The sequence below is a fragment of the Capsicum annuum genome, chromosome 9 (genome assembly GCF_002878395.1).
Source record: "Capsicum annuum cultivar UCD-10X-F1 chromosome 9, UCD10Xv1.1, whole genome shotgun sequence".
NCBI lineage: Eukaryota > Viridiplantae > Streptophyta > Magnoliopsida > Solanales > Solanaceae > Capsicum > Capsicum annuum.
In genome coordinates, this window is record NC_061119.1 from 4,168,408 (window position 1) to 4,188,805 (window position 20,398).

Sequence of the window (20,398 nt, forward strand, 5' to 3'; positions counted from 1 at the left end):
ATGGGGTGACGACGAAGACGCGGGGTGGGGTGGGGTTGAAGACGATGAAGACACGGGGTGAGGTGTGGGTGGGGTGTTATGAAGAAGATGACAAGGGGGGTCGGGGGCTTTTTTTAAAAAAGAATTAAGAAATTATAATAACTAAAAATTATATTAACAAACTAATTTCAATATAAATTTTTTAATTAATATTTTTTGGGGCCCTCAGTGCCACTTGACACATTTCTATTCGTAACTTAAAAAAAAAAATATCTCTCCCGCGCCTCCCGCGAGTGCATTGCATGCAGTGTGTCATGTAGGCAAACAATGTCCAATTGGTTCAAAATTTTGGGGTTTAGGGATCTGATAGGTACAGACCTTAGTTGAGGGGTTTAAGTGAATTTTCGAAACAAGTTTGAGGGTCTGTCGATGACTTTGGCCAATATCTTTTATGTACATGGAGTGGATGTTGAACTCCACTCAACTAGTTCGTATGTTTACTTCGAACCTCCTCAATGAAAATTCTGCCTCAACTACTAATATATGTATAGACGTTAAAATTTTTATTGGACTATAGATAATTTTATGTAGCTTCTTTGGATATATCAAGAGCTAATTATGCATTTCGACAGATCCAAAATCGAAAAAAATATCGAGAGTTAATTATGTATCTAATGAAGGAAAAATGTATCTTTATTGGATGCATTATATATCTCGGCAAATTCAAAATCAAAACAAATGTATTGAGAGTTAATTATATCTATTTACAAAGAAAAAAATATATCTTCATTTGATGTATCGGATTCTCAACAGACGTAAAATCGAAAAAAAGGGCAATTGATGCATTATGCACCGAATTCGAGAAAAGGCCCCACCACAAGAGTGTATTGTACGTAATTTTACTTTATATATTTCTGTCAAATGCTGTTTTCAAAGCTTGAACATGTAACCTCCTGATCATATGATAGCAACTTTATCAGTTACCGATGTCTTCAATTTGTCACCTGCCATATAGTAGTTAGCATGAGTGTGGCATAAGTATTTCATTTTCAACGTCTTCGAAGGTAGAGCTAAGGAACAAAAAAGAAAGAAAACGTTACACACATTGTGTGGGGTGCAGTACACTATACACGAAGACTTTTTGAGCCCAACATATAGATCATGCTGTCCATTAATATATCCATGGCTCGAAGCTACTTTTTTGAACTTTGTGGGTCCCACCTCCTTTGATCAGTTTTGCCCATTTTCTTGTACTTGTGTGATTTATAGATCACGAATTAGAGCTGTGAAAATAATGACTGATATTTGTCGTAGAGTAAACGGCCTATATCATATATACTCCCTAGATGGTCAGAGGTGGAGCTAGCCTAGTAATACTTTAGGGGTTCATCTGAACCCCATTTGATGGAAAATTATATTATTAATATATTGTTAAAATAATTTTTATATATATATTGTAGATGTTGAACTACCTTCAGTGAGCTTTTATTCAGATTTTGAACCCCTCAACGAAAATAATTCTGGCTCCGCCTCTACTTAGACCAAGATTATTGTACACTAAACTGTTCTCTTTTTGGATTTTGTAACTTTCTTGATCCTATTTTTTTTGACTCAAAACGAATAATATCGCATGATGGAAAAGTATCTTTGGATTAATTGCACCCAACAAATTTGAGTCATGAAAACAGTGATACAAATCAAATCGACGTCAATCTTTCTTGGCTTGTGGATCATGAGCTCGAGTCATTAAAATAATCATTAATATTTGCCTTAAAGTAAACGGCCTACATCACATGTACTCCTTAGAGCAAGATTCTTCTTCCAATCCTGCATGAATGCAAAATTATGTGCAGCTGAACTGCTCTTTTTTTAACTTTGTAACCTTTCTGGTCCCATCTTTTTTGACTCAAAACGGATAATATCATACTATGTAAAAGCATTTTTGGATTGATTAAGTTCAACGAGTTTGAGTGGTGAAATCAGTGATACAAGCCAAATCGGCGTCAACCTTGAAAGCATTTTTAATAAATGGTTAGAATGCAAAGTCAAAATCTAAAGCTTCTTTAAACTTATCCAAAAAGAGAAATCCAAAACATTGTTATCAAAAAACATTTACAAGATACATTGTGAGAAAATAATGTAACTTCTTAATTCTTTTGTAACTGTGTGTTTTCAATTCTCCTTGAACGTAAGAATTCATTTGATGAGTTAATTCTTGATAAGTTAATTCATTCCTTGAACAGATGAATTCATTTGGTGAGGAGTTAATTCATTCAATTTGTCATTAACTTACTCTTGGTAACATCATTTATTCTTCACCTATATAAACCACTCCATTTGAGAACAAAAGAGACACCACCAACAAAGTAAAAGAAAAATATCTTCCTTCTAAGTTCTCCACTTTTGGACAATAGTTTTGAGCAACCTTCAAACTTCCAGCCACGAGTGCACGTGTTTGAAAGTAGCTATGGAACTTTGGGGAGCGACCAACTAGAAGGATTTGCACCGGAGTCGGGCCGAAATCGCTTTTAAGGCAGTGACTTGCCACAAGACAACATTTGTGACTATATTATTATAATTATTAATTTCAGTTCCATATCAATATTGTAGTACTTTTTCCAACAAACCTTACTTAGCTTGTGGATCAAGAGTTTGAGTCATCAAAATAGTCACTAATATTTGTATTAAAGTAAACAGCATACATCATACCTCTTAAGGTGTGATCCTTCACGGAATACAACAATGCAGAATAGTTTGTACATTAAATTGTTCTTTTATATATAATAGTAAAAAAGAAAAAAATTAAACAAACTGATACAATAAGGTGTATTTTTTGTTTGTTATTGTTGGTTAATGATAATATTCACATTGGTTTTAAAAAAAATATGATAAAGTTGTGCTCTAGTGTAGACATCACATTGATGCATCACTATTTTAGTGATGGTTGGAATAATATGTCTACGAAAGTAATTTGAAATATGCCTATGATTAAAAGCATTGACTATCTTCGAATGACCAGAATCGAAATGCTAATTGACAAGAATAGAGTACGAAAGGTTTCAAGTTCCGACTATGATGATTGGCATTCTCAGTTACACAACGTAATAGAGTTGATGGAGTAGCTAGTGCCCTTGGGTTATTCTCTTTGCTATCGTATTCTCTCATCGTTAAAGGCGCCGCAGGGCACTCGACTAGAATGAGTGAATGTTAGGCACGCGGGGAAGATTCTGACTATGCGTTAACACTAGCCTTCGACATGGATATTCTTTCTATATCGATAGTTATGTACGTATAAAAAGTTAGTTAAGAAGTTTAAAAAATAAAATTCAATACTTAAATTTTCAAATTGTAACTTTAATAAAATAAAAATGTTCGAAGTTGAATTTTCAAGCAATTATATATCTGAAGTTTGGTCTTGTCAAGATCATAACTCTGAGAAAAAAATTTGAGATTTTACCTTGTCAAGGCCACAAAAACTTCAATAAAAAAATGTTGAGTTTGACCTTGACAAGGTAAAAATGTATGAGATTTGGCCTTTACCACGCCAAACTTCAGGCAAAAGATATTCGAAATTTGTCAGACTTCAAGCACGAACTTTTATAACTTCAATCGTGTATGTCTGAGGTAATTTCAAAGAGAACATAGTTGCAAGCAAATTTCAACTTCAACTACAACTTAAACGATGATCCCAAAATCGAATATTTGTGATTTTGTACACTTAGGGGTCGTTTGGTAGGACTTATTAAAAAAAAATACGTGTATTAAGTGTGGTATTACTTAATACTATGTTTGATAGGTTTTTGGACCTATTTATTACTAATACCATGTATTAGTTATACACCCTATATGGTATTATAGGGTGTATTGCTAATACATCTCATATGGTGGTATTAGCAATACATGAGTTTTAATACCATGGACTAATATGTGTAAAGACAAAAATATCTCTGAAATTCTTTTAAATATTTTTTTTATTTTCTTAATTTTATTTTTTATATTTGTACTGATAAATTTATTTAAATAAATTAGTTATAAATTTTATTATTATTTTAAAAAATGCCTCAAATTTCATTAATTTTTTTCTAAATCTTTTTCAATTTATTCAACGTGAGTTACTTCTTTTCAATTTATCAAGATAATAATATCCCTCCAAATAATTTTAGTCATAAAAAAATTACTCTATTAACTTAAAAAATACTTATTGATCAAAATCTAAAAATAAATTGCATGATTGCATACAAACTTTAATTTTGTAAATAGGATATTCATAAATAAAAATAATTTTTCTACTTAGCTTTAATAGTACTCTACCAAACACAATTTTATGTTAATAATGATTCTATTGGTTCATTCAAAAGTTACACGTAGCCCCCTCCAACTTAAAAACACCACAAAAAGGGAACAACAAGCAAATGATAAACAAATAAAGAAAAGATAACAAAAAAAAATGCAAGTGAATGATTAAATCTTAAAATTATTTCAAAGTAAATAATTAGTTATATTTTTTTTATTTTAAAAAATAGAATAATAAAGTTTTGCAAAGAAAATACACAGAGTTATAATATGTTGAAGGTATTTTTGTAAACAAATAAATATTCTTTTAAAAATATAACAATACATATTGTTTTCAATACATCAAACCAAACACTGCATAAAAAATAATTCCAGTGTTACTAATCTCAGTATTACTAATCCCTGCATTATTAATACAGTCTATTCAGTATTATCTAATACGCTCTACCAAACGACCCCTTAGTCCATTGGGCCGGGCTTGGTATAAAGTCCACAAATACAGAAGGCCCACAAAGTGTCTATTGGACTGTGGGCTTTTTCCTGAACTGAAGTCCATTACAGTCTTCATAGAGTTGGGCCCCTTTGACAAAGAAAATAGGAAAATATAGGGGCAAGCAACAAAAATCTCGATAATTTAGAGCTTAATTATAGAAAATTCTAATATTTTACATAATTATTGAAAAATTTTAATTTTGAGTTTGTCTAAATACATAATTAGCTCTCAATACATCCAATAAAGATATATTTTTTTTCCTTTTAAGATACATTATTAGCTTCCGATACATTTTGTTTTAATTTTGAGTCGGTCGATGTAGACACGTAATTTTGTCCTTTTCCAAAAATATTTTAATCATTTTTATTTTATTTTATTTTATATTTTTTAATTTTTAATTTTAATTTTTATTTTATTCACCTTACCATACTTTTGTTTAATTGATAATTTCTTCCCCTAAAAAAAAAAAGAATTGAAAATAATTAAATACATAACATCTTTGCCACCTCAACACCTCACTTTTCATTTTTCATTGGATATATGCAAAAGGCACACGCCACCCTCATCTTTCCACATACCACACTAACTTTTCCACATGCCACACACTTATTCCCACAAGCCACCAATTATATGCTTCCACATAGGATAATAAATAAAGAAAAAGAAAAATCAAATAAAAAATATAAAAGAAAAATTCTAAAAGGGGAAAAAGGAGGCTCATTCTTTCATCGTCATCTTCTCCACAATAACAACAATCATCATTCACAAGAAGAACAAAAAAATCGAGGGAGAGAAGAGAGAATCGTGCAAGAGAGAAAAAAAAATGAGAGAGAAACAGTACCGTGAACAGTGTTGTGAATAATGTCGTGAACAGTGTCATGAACAATGTAGTGAACGGTGTCATAAATAGTGACGGGTATGCGAATTCGGGTACGGTTTTATCGTTACTTCGCGATTTGATTTGGTTTGGCGAAAAATAGAAATTTAAAAAGTATACCGAAGTTGGGTTGCTCGTTTTGTTGAGGTTCGACTCGAGGTTTCGGACACGGATTCTACGGGAGTTAATCGAAATAGTACATTGATTTTGAAAGCGGCATTGAGGTCCAATTCTATCTTCTCCCCCTTTTAATTTTTATGCAATTATGAGTGATTGGTGTGTTTGGCATGCTTGACTTTTCGTTGTGTGTTGGTTGATGTTGGATTTGGATATGAAAACTTGATTGGTGAATTGCGTATTGAATTGGTTTAAGCATGTTAGAGAATGAAATTTGGGGTGGAACTGAGAAATTGATAAAAAGGGTGAATTTATTTTAATTTTTGTTTATTGTTGTTTTCTTTAATTCAGAATGTTTGTGAATTTGATAGGAGCATATTTTAGTCCGAGAGCTTAATAGGCAAAGTTAGGTTCGGGTAAACGAATTTAGGGATATCGTTGAATGTTGAAAGTTTGAATGTGTGGTGAATATTTTCTAGTTTATTGTACTTGATTCAAATGTATGCATTGGGTCGGGGAATGCCTCGAGGTTTCATGTATTTATTCACCGGGGAATGCCCCGACGTACTGTGTTGGCGGAAGACGTTCGTGATGAAGGCCCGAGGCATCGGGTAAAGCATTGGATCATAGTTTAGGATTAGTCTAGAATAGAATTTATATCTTCGTATTTTTTTTTTATCTTTGGGATTGTATAATTCGGACTGGACATTATTTTGGTTTTAAATTTTGATTTGTTTGTTTGCTTGTTTTGTGTGTTTATGTGGTTTATACATTTTATAATGTTAAATTAACCGATACGCTCCACCAAGCGACCGTGGTCGAACCACGGGATCGAGGGGTGCCTAACACCTCCCCCTCGGTCAACAGAATTCCTTAGCCGGAATCTCTGTTCGTGGAATAGTGTTACAGAGTCAAAATCGTTTTGAAAAAGGATATCCACGGGTGACTTGGCACACCCGATTTATTCCAAGTGACGACTCTGAGTTTTGAATATAAAAAGTCCTTTTCGAAATAAATTTTCATCTTTTTGTCACTTAATAATAAAAACTCTTTCGAACCTTAAACCATATCTTTTTGGTAAAAAAGGGGTGTGACAGTCGAGATACATAATACACCCAATAAAGTTATATTTTTTCTTTGTAAAGATACATAATTAGCTTCCGATATATTTTTTTCGATTTTGGGTCTGTCGAGCTGCATATAACTTCCGATACATAATTATTAGTTGAGATTTTTGTAATTACTTTGTAAGAGAGGAGATTTGTGTAAATATGATAAGCTAAGGTGTATGTTTATGTTATTTTTCCAAAATATAGGGTATCATGGACATGATATAGTAGATATTGAAATCAAAACTTTTGATATAAAGATTTCTATATTATGGTATTTGGATGTATTTTTTATTTGAAAAAAAAAAGATATTTGAAATGATGTATATTCCAACTTTGATTATTCTATCTTGATTGAAATGCTTTTTTGTGTAATATAATTGATTTATAAATGGAATTACTTGTTATCTTTACATATCGAACAAGGTTTAGAATTAACAAATTTGTGTTCAATATATATATTTTTGTATAATACAAGTATTCCTTATCTTAATTTGGGTGTCAAAATGAATGTATCAAAAAAAAAAGAGAGTTTAGGGGGCGTTTATGTATTTGACCTTTTCTTATTAGTTCTTTCCAAAGAAAATGCCATATTTTTAAACTTGGAAACAATTTAATTTTACGCATTCTATTTTTTTAAATCGTTAATAGAAGTTTTTATAACGAAGCAAATGTTATGATATGTTTAAAATCACAATTAGGAGTATAGCATGCTTAACATCATCGCCAAAGTTATGAATGACACGTATTATCGGCGCTTTGAGTCCTAGAATTGCATGAATTTGTCTCTCAAGTTACGATACATTGAATTCCAAAAATATGCGTATCACATGCACCTTGTCTTCAAAATTTGTCAATATTACTTAAAACGTGTCCCATGCCGAAATATCACAAGTACCACCTAAAACGTGTCCCATGCCGAAATATAACATGTACCACCTTGTCCTAGTCCATTGGACGGAAAACTATAACTGAAATTCTTTTTATCTGGTATTAACTTGAAATCACGTGCATCTAAAGCACCTTTTACTAAGATCAATGCAGTTGTATGTAAATCAAAGAGCAATAACATGATGAACTAAAAAGTTTTCAAGACCTATTGTTTAGAATAATGAATTACTATTTTCATTAATAACATTTAACCAACCCGACAACCAGATGCTTCAACCCGCATTGAATGTTGGGCCACTTGGTGAAGTACATCAACCTCATATGAAGTTTTTTCACGAGCAGATTGTATACACTGAGTAAATATAGATTCAATCAAAATTTGCTTCTCCGGAGTGTCAAAGACGAGCATGACATCGTTATGAACAAAAAGTCCCAGGATATGGAACTGTCATCAGTTTGTCCTGTGCCAAAGTCGCCATATTCAAAACTACAAAAGACAGCCAACTCTTGTTATATTCGGGGTTCGGAGAAAGATCAGATCACAAGATCGGAGAAGGATCGGACCACAAAAGTCAATTATAAATATCTTTACCTTATATTTTTGTAAGAGACTACCCTAATTTTTCAAGGAATGTACCATCATTCAATACATATTGATTGAGCATCTATGTAGGATCGCGAACCTTCTCTTCTCTCAGGTCCAGAGTGAAACTCCTAGTGTTGTCCCTCAGAGACTTGGATTGATGTCTATCGGTAAGAGGAAAACTCGGGAGTTGTGCTATGTATGTAGCACACAACAGCTTTGATCGATGTGAATCGACAAATCACAGGAAAATTAGATCACATAGATCTTCTTTATGAAAATTAGATCACATAGATCTTCTTTATTTTGAAGGAATAAATCCATAACCTTTGAGTCATGATATGACAACACCTTTCTCAATCACATTTTAAAACTACCAATATAAAAAAATATTCATTTGTTTGTTCAATCAAGTGAAAGCTACATACAAAAAATAGAGTAGAAGCATGCATTGAATTGGTTGGTTTGCATTTCTCAGACTCTGACATTATTGAAGGGATAAAATGAAAATTTCTTACAGAGTCCTTTTTGTCAATTTTTGCTCTATTATTAGCTTTAGGTGGGCATACATATATATCTTTGACAGGTTTATACATCATGGTGGGTGCCCCAAGAAAATGTATTAATGATAACACTAAATTTGTACCACAATAATGTGTTCTTTTTAATTTTATATTCGATATGCATTATCCGTATTAAACTCCAAAATTTTAGGGGATTAGATTTCTACTGAGCGGATTCAAAATTTGAAGAAAACTCATCGAAAGGGGTTTAACATGTATAATATACATCTAAAAATTATTTTAATCATATATTAATAGTATATTTTTTCATCGAAGGTGTTCGGACGAATCCCATATTATTAGGCTGGCTCCACCTCTGGTCGGGATGCCATCAATAATGGAATATTAGACCAACGAATACGAATGAAACAATTATAGCATCTATATAAACTACTAGGAACGTCCGAGCGAATTGTAGGATGATTTAAATCGATCAAATCGGTTTTGTCTCTAACTGCAGAATTTAATCTAGAATTCTTTACTTATGATATTAAATTTGAATTTGTGCCACATAAGATTTATTAAAGGAATAATCGTGCGCTTCTTTTCAAGATTTAATCTATTCTCCAAACTCAATTCCAAAACTTCTAATCTATTCGTCAGACTCGAACTTGATAGATCCGACCAGACAAATATTATCTATCCACCACACATTGTGATTAATAATGTGCTACTACAACAGAAAGACGAGGCAATCATTGATGATGAATCCAAAATTAATGGCATTATAGACTACTTTGTGTCATTTCTACTTTTAGTTTTGGCTATGACCCTTTGTTATTTTCAAGTAAAATCCAAATATTTTTGCTACAATAACCTTTTATTTTGGTTTAGTGATTGTCATATTCATGGCTAAGAAATACATGGCCACAATCATCATAATAACTTGACACCTAATTTTTTAACTTTAAGAAAAAAAAAAGCATGAAACAAAATCTTTTTATATATTGAAATAAATCTTGAATTTTAAATAATATTGAGAAGCTACTGAATTTTCATGAACTCATATATATGTTATACTTTAATTCCGTCTTTACCACTTGTCAACAACTTTGCATTGATAGCTAGTAGCAATATTTTAATACTACTCTCTCAATAAAGAATCTAATATATATATATATATATATATATAGTGGCGGAGCCAGTATTTTTATCAAGGGAGTTTACAAGTGAACGGTATGAACTAACCTAAAGAGGTTCGACATCTATTATATATACATAAAAATAATTTAATCATGTATATATAGTAAAAACTTTTGTCGATACATGTAGCTTCGCCCCTTTATATATATATAGTTATATACACACACGACCATGTGAATAGTAGAAGTATTTTTCTATTATAGAAAATGATAAGAATAATAAAATATTTAGTGAAATCCCATAAGTGAGATCTGAAAATGATAGATTGTATATATGCAGACGTTATCACTATCTCATGAAGATAGAGATATTGTTTTCGAAAGACCATCCATTAAAGTGATACAACATATAATTCCTCTGACTAAATGATTGCAGAAAATGATTGTCATATTACAGCAAATGATACGCCATAGAATTCCTCTGACTCAATAATTGCTAATAATTATGTAAGACATGAACATAAGAACTTCATAATTCACTAATAATAATAATAACCCTTCCTAATCAAATATTAATTTTTTTAATCATATATATGTACATAATTATAAAACTAATTAAGAACTACCTGCTATCTGTTTAGGATCATCAATATCGATTGCTTGTTCCCTAAACTTCTTATAAATATCACCTTTATAAAATTTTCTTGTTCTAATAACCAAAATTAAAGAAATAGCACAACTTATTAATGTAGCACCAGTAATTATAATAAAGGCCAATTTGTAACACTCCACTCCAATGCATGTTAAATCTTCACCAATTTTCCTTTTTAGCCCTTTTTCCAACATTTGCTTTGTAGCCACTTTGTCGTACAAATGTCCAGCCACTCTTACATTGAGTAAATATGCACCAACAGGGCTAGCACCAGCACCAAAATTGTACAATGTTGAGTAGTATTTCAACCCGAATAGCTCGGATATTATCGCGAAAATCAAAGGCCATTGAGCTCCGAAACAGAACCCCATTAGCACAGACGCGATGTAGAGGGAGTTAGGGACACCAAACGCGATGAGTAGATGGCCCGAGCATGAGAGGAGGAGGACTAATGTGAGCATCATAGGGCGCGGGAACTTGTACTTTGTTAAAAAGATTTCGGATGCAAACCCTGAGATAACTCGACCGAGGTAGTTCCATATGCTTACTAGTGACACAAATGTTGTGATGCTTGTTTCAGGATAGCCTAAGGACTTTCCGATTTGACCTAAGTTGTCGATAGCTGTCAATGTACCTCCCACACCAAATGTTGTCGCGGTGAATAGAATGATCATGTCTATGCTGAAAAGCGCTTGCAATATCGTATAATCCTCCCCTCTAGGTGGTGGATTGAACACATTGCTAAAGCAAGAAGTACTTTTCTTTTCCTCATATTCGTTCTGACCTAGCTTCTGGGATTGAGTCAGTTGTCCTGAGGGCGTACTTTCCCCATATCCATTCTGACCTAGCTTCTGAGGTTGAGTCAGTTGTCCTGAGGGCGTACTTTCCTCATATCCACTCAGACCTAACTTCTGGGGTTGAGTCAGTTCTCCTGAGGACGTATTTTCCTCATATCCATTTTGACCTACCTTCTGGGGTTGAGTCAGTTCTACTGAAGATGGATTATCACAAACAACTTTCAACTCAGGGTCATCCAAGGCTTGTTGTTTAACATACCAAAGCTTGATTTCTTCTTGAAACACGATGATCAACGGAGCAAAAAGCAAAATCAATACAACAGCTGCACTTCCTGCATACATGAACCTCGCAAACCTGATTCTGTTCTGAATGATGATGACTAACATGATAAAACCAGCTAGACCAAGTGAAATATACAAAAGTTTGTAGAATATTTTGGTCTCATTGGCCTGTCTAACAACTTTCAAAATTCGAATCGTACGTAGAAAAATACAAGAAACAACAGCAGGAAGCCAACCAATTAACAAAATCAAAGATTTCCCATTGTTACCATAAAAAGCATGGTACAATTGTGTTATAATTGCACCACTTAGACCAACAAAACCTTTCAACAGTCCTAATAAACTTCCCCTACTTTCTGGGAAATTTTTAACACAAGTTACTAATGCACCAGTATTAGCAAACGTTTGCGAATTTGCACCAATGCAAATGTACAAACACATTTGCCATACCGGTGGTTTGGCTATGCGTCCTGTGACACATAGCCAAATCATAAAATACCCCAAAAAATTCATAATTGCACCAATGAATAGTACCACCCATGGTGGTGTTACTTCATTGATTAAACCTGAAATTATCCCTACATTACCACCCAAATCTTTGAAGAAACTCAACAAATTTAACGTGGTTTGGTCATACCCTAACGATGATTTTATTTCACCACTATATAGACCGAACATGTAGGTTGCACCGGCCATGGACATGATTAAAAGGGACGCGAAGACCATGAACCATCGACCTGTGAATACATGGTGGCCGAAACTTGCCATCGAGTTATGGCCACCATTCATCAACTTAGTGTTCACCATTTTTTGAGGGGCTTACAAGGAGATGTATTTTGTGTGCTTTGATCAAGTTGAATGTTTTGGTTGTGTACATGTTGAGTGCATTATGGGACTATATATATTGGTTTGGTAGCATGTTAAGGACTTAAAAAAAAAAAAAAAGAGAAAGAGAAAAAAAACTCACTCACTCGATAAATCTTCTCAGCAGTGGCGGAGTCAGGATTTTCATTGAGGAAGTTCAGAAGTAAATATGCGAACTAATCGAAGGGATTCAACATCTACTATATATGCATAAAAAATATTTTTAACCATGTAAAAATAGTATAATTTTTCGTCGAAAGGGATTCATGCAAATGTAACTCCGTTCCTGTCTTCAAGTCAAAAGTCAAAATTTGTTAAATTTAGGTGTGTATTATTATCATGATTGTTTTTATTTTACGACTTGAATTCAAACCTCTAATTAATAATACAAGAATCTTATCCATTTCGTAACGAGTCAATATTGTTAATGTGATTATCTAAATTTAGGAATAGAATTTCACATTGACTTGATAGTTGACTGTCCTAATTTTGTTTTTATTTTTTTAGCTTTTGCAAGTGGAGGGTGGGCCTTAGAATTATGAAAATGACAACTTAAATTTTGTCCATCTTAAACATGTAAATAGGATGTATGTTGTACAAAATGAGACGATTCTTTTGTTTTTTGATATTCGATATCATTATTGAAACTCAATTAATTTAAATTCTCATTGTAAAGGGTTTATATATTCAGTGCTCTCCGTGAATAATTTTTTCATACTCAAAGTTAGAACCCGAAGCTTCTCATTCACTGCTCCACATTCTTTGATGGTGAATGAGACGATCCATGTATCTAACTTTACACGTGACTATTAGTTTTGGAGAGTTCAACGAACCGGATTCAGAATTTAATTTGACGAGCTCAACCTTATGATATTTTTATCATTGAATTATTGTATTTTAAATTTTTTTGAATTTAAATATTTGGTAATAACAATATTCATGTATATAGTTACAGTCGTGTCAAAAATATTGACCTTAGTTGAACCTAGTGAACCAAACTTTACCCACATGTAATTCCAAACACATAGCAACTTTTTGTTTTGGTTAAAATGTTTTTTTTTTTTAAAATTTTCTTGGCTTCAAAAATTTGTGTGATATGTTACATCATTATATTGCTATTGGAAAATACACTTTCTGTCTAAGAGAATATTTGGAAAATCTGTGTTACCGAATGAAGAAAAGTGATTTTGTTGCATCCTTTTCTGTTACAAAATAAAAATGACACAATTTTCAATAAGTGAGTAATTATATAAGTAATTAAACTCTAAACATAAGATTAAGGGTGTGTTTGTTATTGATGATTCTTCAATTTTCTCATATTCGGTTGTGTTGGGTGTGCGAATCAAAGTTTCACATAGGTTATTAAAGGGATTGAGAAGCTACACAAGGTGAAAGATCTCTTAATGGTGTGAGACCTTTTGAGGAAAATCGTGTCAGTTTGACCCAAAACGGACAATATCATCCAGGTTCGGGATGAGCATGGGATGTGGCAGAGTGATGGTGTGTGGGACTCGATTTGATTTGAGACCCTTATGAGCTTGGAGATCGATGCACACACGAGAAGAAGTTAGTTGTGTGGCTTCGGTTGCCATAAAATACTCAAATGACGTGGCTGACACACATTAAATCTCGATGATTTGTGGATTGTGGTGTTAGGCCATATGAAAATTAGTTCGAGGGGGAGATTGTTTGGTGTGGCGCCACCTCCGCCATTCCACATCCCTAATCTCCACCTCCCGCATCTCAATATTTGCCTAGATTACATACAAGTATTTTTAGAATTATTTTTTTCACTTACCTATTGAATACAGAAAAATAAATAAGAAATCTTTATTTTTTTATCAGGAGGATCAATAACATTCTCACTTACCCTCCAACACGAGTCTCAACCACTTGGGCAAGTCATATCACTTGTTTTCCTTCATACCGAACGTACGCTAGTAGTCAGTTTAACCAAACTTCTAATATTAGCTTATTTTAAAAAATATTTTTCAAAAAAATACTTTTTATGAGAAACAGTTTGTGTTTGACAAATAAATTTTAAAAATATTTTCGAGCAAAAATTAATATTTGGCCAAACTTTTTAAAAGTATTTTTAAGTATCTTTTTCTCAAAATTGCTTTTAGGAGAAAACTGCTTTTTTAACTTATGAAAAAATTATTTTTTCTATTCTCGAGAAGTCTTTATTTACTTTCAAAAGCTTGGCCAAACACTTTTTAGAAACAAATATTTTTTTTTTTTAAAAAATAAGTTTGACCATGGTGAGGTGTAATATTTTTAATGGTGGGGGTGGGGTGGGGGGTGTTACATAATAGTATAGGGAAAAGAAAATCTCTTTTAGAATTTGACTAGAAATTAGATTTATCACATTTCTTTATTTAATTGTCAAGTGGAATACTTTTATGTGTCCTTTTTATTACGTGTAATAACTAGATTGTAGTATTAGGTATTACACTTCTTTTTGTTCATTATTTCTTCCCTTTCATAAAATCAAAGATTCATTATATTCATGAAAATCCCATACCTCACTTTCCTAATTTGTTGGGTGGATTTAACTAGATAAGGAAAGCCTAATTTGGAGTTTTCATTATCAATCATTTTCATTTTCCACTATTAATAGCTTATATTAACCAACATATACCATGTTTATTAAAGTTTTGTAGTATTCTAGAACTTTTTCAAGTTGCACTTACAACCACAAAAAATTAATTTGTAGCGGAGTGATAACGTATCGATTTATTTTTAATTAGAAATTTTAGATTTAGGTCTTCGATATGGAATTAGACATTTTGGAAGAATTCAAATTCACTTCAAAAAAGGGTAAATTGCGGAGGTTAACACTGTAATTTGTGGAGGTTTAAAACCTCCACTATTTGCTGACAGCAAATAGCAAAAGACTTGTAACCTCGGCGAATTGCAGTTTTAATCTCCCATAATACTCCATATGTTCAGGTTTAAGCGTAAGGATTCGAAGAAGTACGAGAGTCAAACATGTTTTTTCATGCGTGGATTCAGATTTATACATTCGTAAACTATATGAAAAATACTACGTGTTAACATAGCTAATGGTTCAAAATATTTTTAGAACAAAATTGAAAAAATCATAATTAAAAAAGTAATTATTTGACTCCCCCGAAATAATAACAACACTTTTACATAAACTGAAACGGATGAGGTTTTTCTCTTCTTGTATATATAAACTGTTGAATCAGAACATGAGGTAAACTTTTAAATATATCTTTTTCATATTTTTCGAGTCTCATATTAGAATTTTTGACTCCTTCACTGTCCAACACAACTATCCGAATATATGCTAAATAGTACTATACTTTTTCGCTTTCGAACCCCTGAATATATGCTAGCTCCGATCCCGATGCCATTAGTGTCCATCACAACCACGTAAGTACTTGGTCGTTGTGATTCCCTTGAGGTCCCCTCCAACTTTAGCACATTGCCTCTAACTTTAGCACATTGCGCATGCTATATTGTAAGGCTAAAATGAATTGACCACCAATAGTGTTATATAGTACAATTAAAATTATTAGTTAATAATCTTGCATCATCATGACCTAGATGATGATGCAAGTCAAACGGGCAAAACGGTTAAGAATTATGGATTTTTTGTGATTTTTGGTGGGTGTTAGCCGACGATTCAGGGGTGGTTCTAGGCTTTGGGCCCAATTTCGGGCAAAACTTCTCTGGCAGTTCGCTGATGGTCTATTGAGATCCTACCAAGTTATGAATGTGATGGATATGGAGAAGAAAATGCAATAATAAATAAAGTTGTATATCTTTAACCAAAAAAAATAAAGTTTAAAATAAGGAAAAGAGTCAAAATATACTGAACCATTCGAAACAGGTCAACTCTATCTTTTATTACGTATTTTGCTCATAAATGTTGTTGCTGTTAGTCAACTAGCTCAAAAATATCCTTCTTACTAATTGTTGTCGTTAGTCATGTTGTGTTAGTTAACTCTATCTTTCATTACGTATACGTTGTTTAGGTTTACATTACGTATGCGTTGTTTAGGTTGATCATTTTATGAAGTATTCTCATGTCGTTGTTTAGGTTTTCATTACGTATGCGTCGTTTAGGTTCATCATTTTATGAAGTATTCTCATGTCCCTGTACCGAAAGTGAAGAAATTTTCCTCCTTTCAGTCCAGCCTGATCCGCGCAAGCAAGCGATAAATGTAGTATGTATGATATTGATTTCAACCATACTTATGTTACAAAATTGACACTAGGGTTACAAAATAATGACGGCCGAACTGACAAGGTGTTTTAATAAAATTAGTGACCTAAAGTCAAATTTTAATATCACGTCTTAAATATATGCACGTAACAAAAATATTATCAATAATTTAGAGTTATTTTTTATTCTTACACACTACTTTTTTATATGTAGTATTCTTAGAAGACATTAAGCTGATTTCACATAGTAATTTTATTATTTATAAAAGTAAGCACTAATTTTAACTAATAAGATGTTAGTCATTTGTTTGCAATACATTGCCTTGAATATTATTGTGAAAACTTTATTTCTTACTATGACAATTTGGTAAAAAGTTTTAAAATATTTTAAATAACATATAGATGGTGCTTCTTTCCTTTTTATTTAATTTAAATTTTTTATTTTTTATATTTTACAATCTTTAATATTATTTTAAGTGAATTTAAAATCATAAAATTCATATTAAATTTTTTGGGGTCTCAAAATTTTGAGGGCCTAAAACAAACGCTTTACTAGCCTTACTCTTAAGCCACCCCTGCGAACTGATAGTCAACACTCGCTAATAATTTAAAATGCTGGATCGGCCTCTGCACTAGGACACCATGGTGTTCAATCAATTTCCCTTGAAGTGACAATGGTGCCATTTACCACTTGACTCTCTTCTTTAAATTTCTTGTATATATCACTTGCATAAAATTTTCTTGTTCTCAACACCAAAATCAATGAAACAATGTCACCAACAAATGTAGCACCACTAATTATTAAAAATGCTTGTTTATAACATTGTACCCCAACACAATTCAAATCATCACCAATTTTTCTTGTGAAAATTCCCTTTGCTTCTAATTGTTTCAATGCTTCTTTATCATATAAATGACCAGCAACTCTCACATTGAGTATATATCCACCTATAGGACTAGCCACAGAACCAAAATTGTACAATGTACTTTAGTCCAAATAACTCCGAAATTATCGATAAAATCAATGGCCATTGAGCTCCAAAACAAAACCCCATGAGGATAGAGGAAGCGTAAAGTGAATACCGAACACCAAATGCAATGAGAAGATGGCCAATGCACGCGAGTAGTAGCACGAATGTGAGCATCAAGGGGCGCGGGAAGTTGTACTTGTCTAACAAGATTTCGGATGCAAACCCCGAGGATACTCTTCCGAGGTAATTCCATATGCTCACTAGTGACACGAATGTACTGATGCTTGAGTCAGGATAGTCTAAAGCCTTCCCAATTTGACCTAAGTTATCGATCGATGTCAAGGTCCCTCCAACACCAAATGTTGCAACTACAAATAGAATCAACATGTCAATGTTGAATAGTGCTTGCAAGATTGTGTGATCTTCACCTCTTCTAGTGGTTTAAACGCGCTTTTAAAGCAGAAACTCCAATTTGTTTTCGATGAAGGAGGATTTTCCACTTGAATCGACATGTTCAATCGCGAAATGTCACCTTTTTTGCTCATCCAAATGTTGAGTTCTTCTCTTATGACTAAAACCAATGGTGAGAAAATCAAAACCATAACAACAACACCACTTAAAACATACTCAACCCTAGTAAAAGTGAACTTTTTTTGTACGATGATCATAATCAAGAGAAAAATAGCAAGTCCAAGTGAAACGTAGAGGAGATTATAGAAAATTTTGACATCATTGTCGCGATGAATGTCCTTCATAACGCGAATTGATGGGAGGAAAATGCAGGTGACAAGTACCGGTAACCAAGCAACTAGCAAGATCAAAGAGTCACCACCCTTGTTGTCACCACCATAAAAAGCAAGGTACAATTGTGTCATGATCGCGCCACTTAGGCCAACCGCGCCTTTTAATAACCCTAACACAACCCCGCGACTACTAGGAAAGTTCTTGACACACGTAACAGTTCCTCCAGTGTTTGCAAATGACTGCGAATTCGCACCAATGCAAATGTACAAACACATTTGCCATACATGGGGTTTCGAAATTCGCTTTGTAACAACTAGCCATATCATGAAATAACCAAAAAAATTCAACATTGCACCCATAGCCAAAATTGCCCTAGGTGGTACAATTTCCATAATTAAACCAGAAATTATGGCTAAATTGCCACCCAAATCCTTGAAAAAACTAATCAAATTTAGTGTTGTTTGATCATAACCTAATGAGGATTTTATTTCACCTGAATAAAGACCAAATATGAAAGTTGCACCAGACATAAATAGTATCATTAAAGAAGAAAATGCCATGTACCATCTACTAGTGAGTAAATGGACACTAAAATTTACTATTGACATTGCTTTTTGCAAACACTAATTTTTGTGCCACAAATTTTATGGATTTTTTTTTTTCAGTTTGGATTAACACATATTAATTTTTAATACTAATGATAATTGGTTTGGATTGGAGTTGTTCAATTATAATGTACAAATTTTTTGTTTTTTTATACTTATATATTTTTTTTTTTGTTTTGTAGCAATTTGATGTTTGAGAATCTTATGCCGGCAACTATATAATTGTTTGTTGACTTCTTTGCTAATCCAAATTGTTGGACTGTACGTCTTAATTAGAGGTTTCAAGTTCAAGTTCTGAGAATGAAATCACGTTTTACTTTAAAGTGAATTTTCTGACGCGTATTTAAATTAATCGGACTTTAAAATGAATATTGAATAATGAGGATGATAATTCAAACTCGTAACACTACAGTTTAAATTATTAGTTGCTTGTAAATTTGTTTCTGATTTTACTAAAGACTAAGAAAAGATTGTTTTGTTTAATGCCGTTAGTGCCAATTATATATAGATGGCCTGCAAAAATAACAAAAATATACAGTCATTTTATATTATTCTCTTCATATATTATTCTCGATATGATAATTTGAAAATAAGATAATAACATATTATAATTGGATAAACTGCATTAATAATTGTAAAAGAATTATACTATATATGTAACTTCAACTTGATATGATAAACTGCATTAATAATGTAAAAGGTTACTCCTTTTATTTCATTTTTATGACATTCTTTCTTTATTAGTTTGTTTTAAAAAATATTTATATATAAGAATAATTTAACTTTAAACTTCTTATTTTACTATAAAACGGCACGCTTTTAAAGCCACAAAAATGCCATACATGTTTTAGCTACAAGTTTAAAAGTATTTCTTCTTTCTTAAACGTCATATTCAATAAAATATCGCAATCTAAATTGAAACGAATAAAACATATACATAGAGAGAAATAATTTCTATATTTTTTGTCATAACCCCTTTGTTTTGCTCTTATGGAATTAATTAAAATTAAGTGGAAGAGTTGCAATTCTACCACTTTTTATAGTTTATTTTGTTTTCTTCCTTTTGAATTCTTTTACCAAACATTGATGTAGTTGAGAGATTAAAAAAAATTAATAAATGTTGCAAGGCAAATAGATTCAATCACATAATACAAAATTAAGGTTGATTTTAAAAGTATAATAATTTGATTCAATGTGTTTGACCAATATCCACAAGTTTTCAAAGAGTTGAGTGGTTTAATAATTAATGAAGTTCACATAATGTTGTGTGAGGGGTCAAAATATATACCTAGTATCTCATCT

At 32.3% G+C, this 20,398-nt stretch overlaps 1 protein-coding gene, 1 long non-coding RNA gene and 1 pseudogene across 2 annotated transcripts; all 3 read right to left on the reverse strand.

The window, feature by feature from the left end:
- Positions 1-7,939: 7,939 nt before the first annotated feature.
- Positions 7,940-8,877, reverse strand: LOC124886986. The gene is made up of 2 exons (XR_007044384.1): positions 8,352-8,877; positions 7,940-8,246 (listed from the first exon to the last, which is right to left on the reverse strand). It is a non-coding gene; the product is annotated as an uncharacterized LOC124886986 (long non-coding RNA).
- Positions 8,878-10,519: 1,642 nt separating this feature from the next.
- On the reverse strand, positions 10,520-12,603 carry LOC107842249. The gene has a single exon (XM_016686006.2). The coding sequence runs from the start codon at positions 12,523-12,525 to the stop codon at positions 10,603-10,605; it is 1,923 nt and encodes a 640-aa protein (XP_016541492.2). The 5' UTR covers positions 12,526-12,603; the 3' UTR covers positions 10,520-10,602.
- A 4,822-nt stretch (positions 12,604-17,425) lies between these two features.
- LOC107841713 lies at positions 17,426-19,099 on the reverse strand (annotated as a pseudogene).
- Between the last annotated feature and the right edge of the window lie 1,299 nt (positions 19,100-20,398).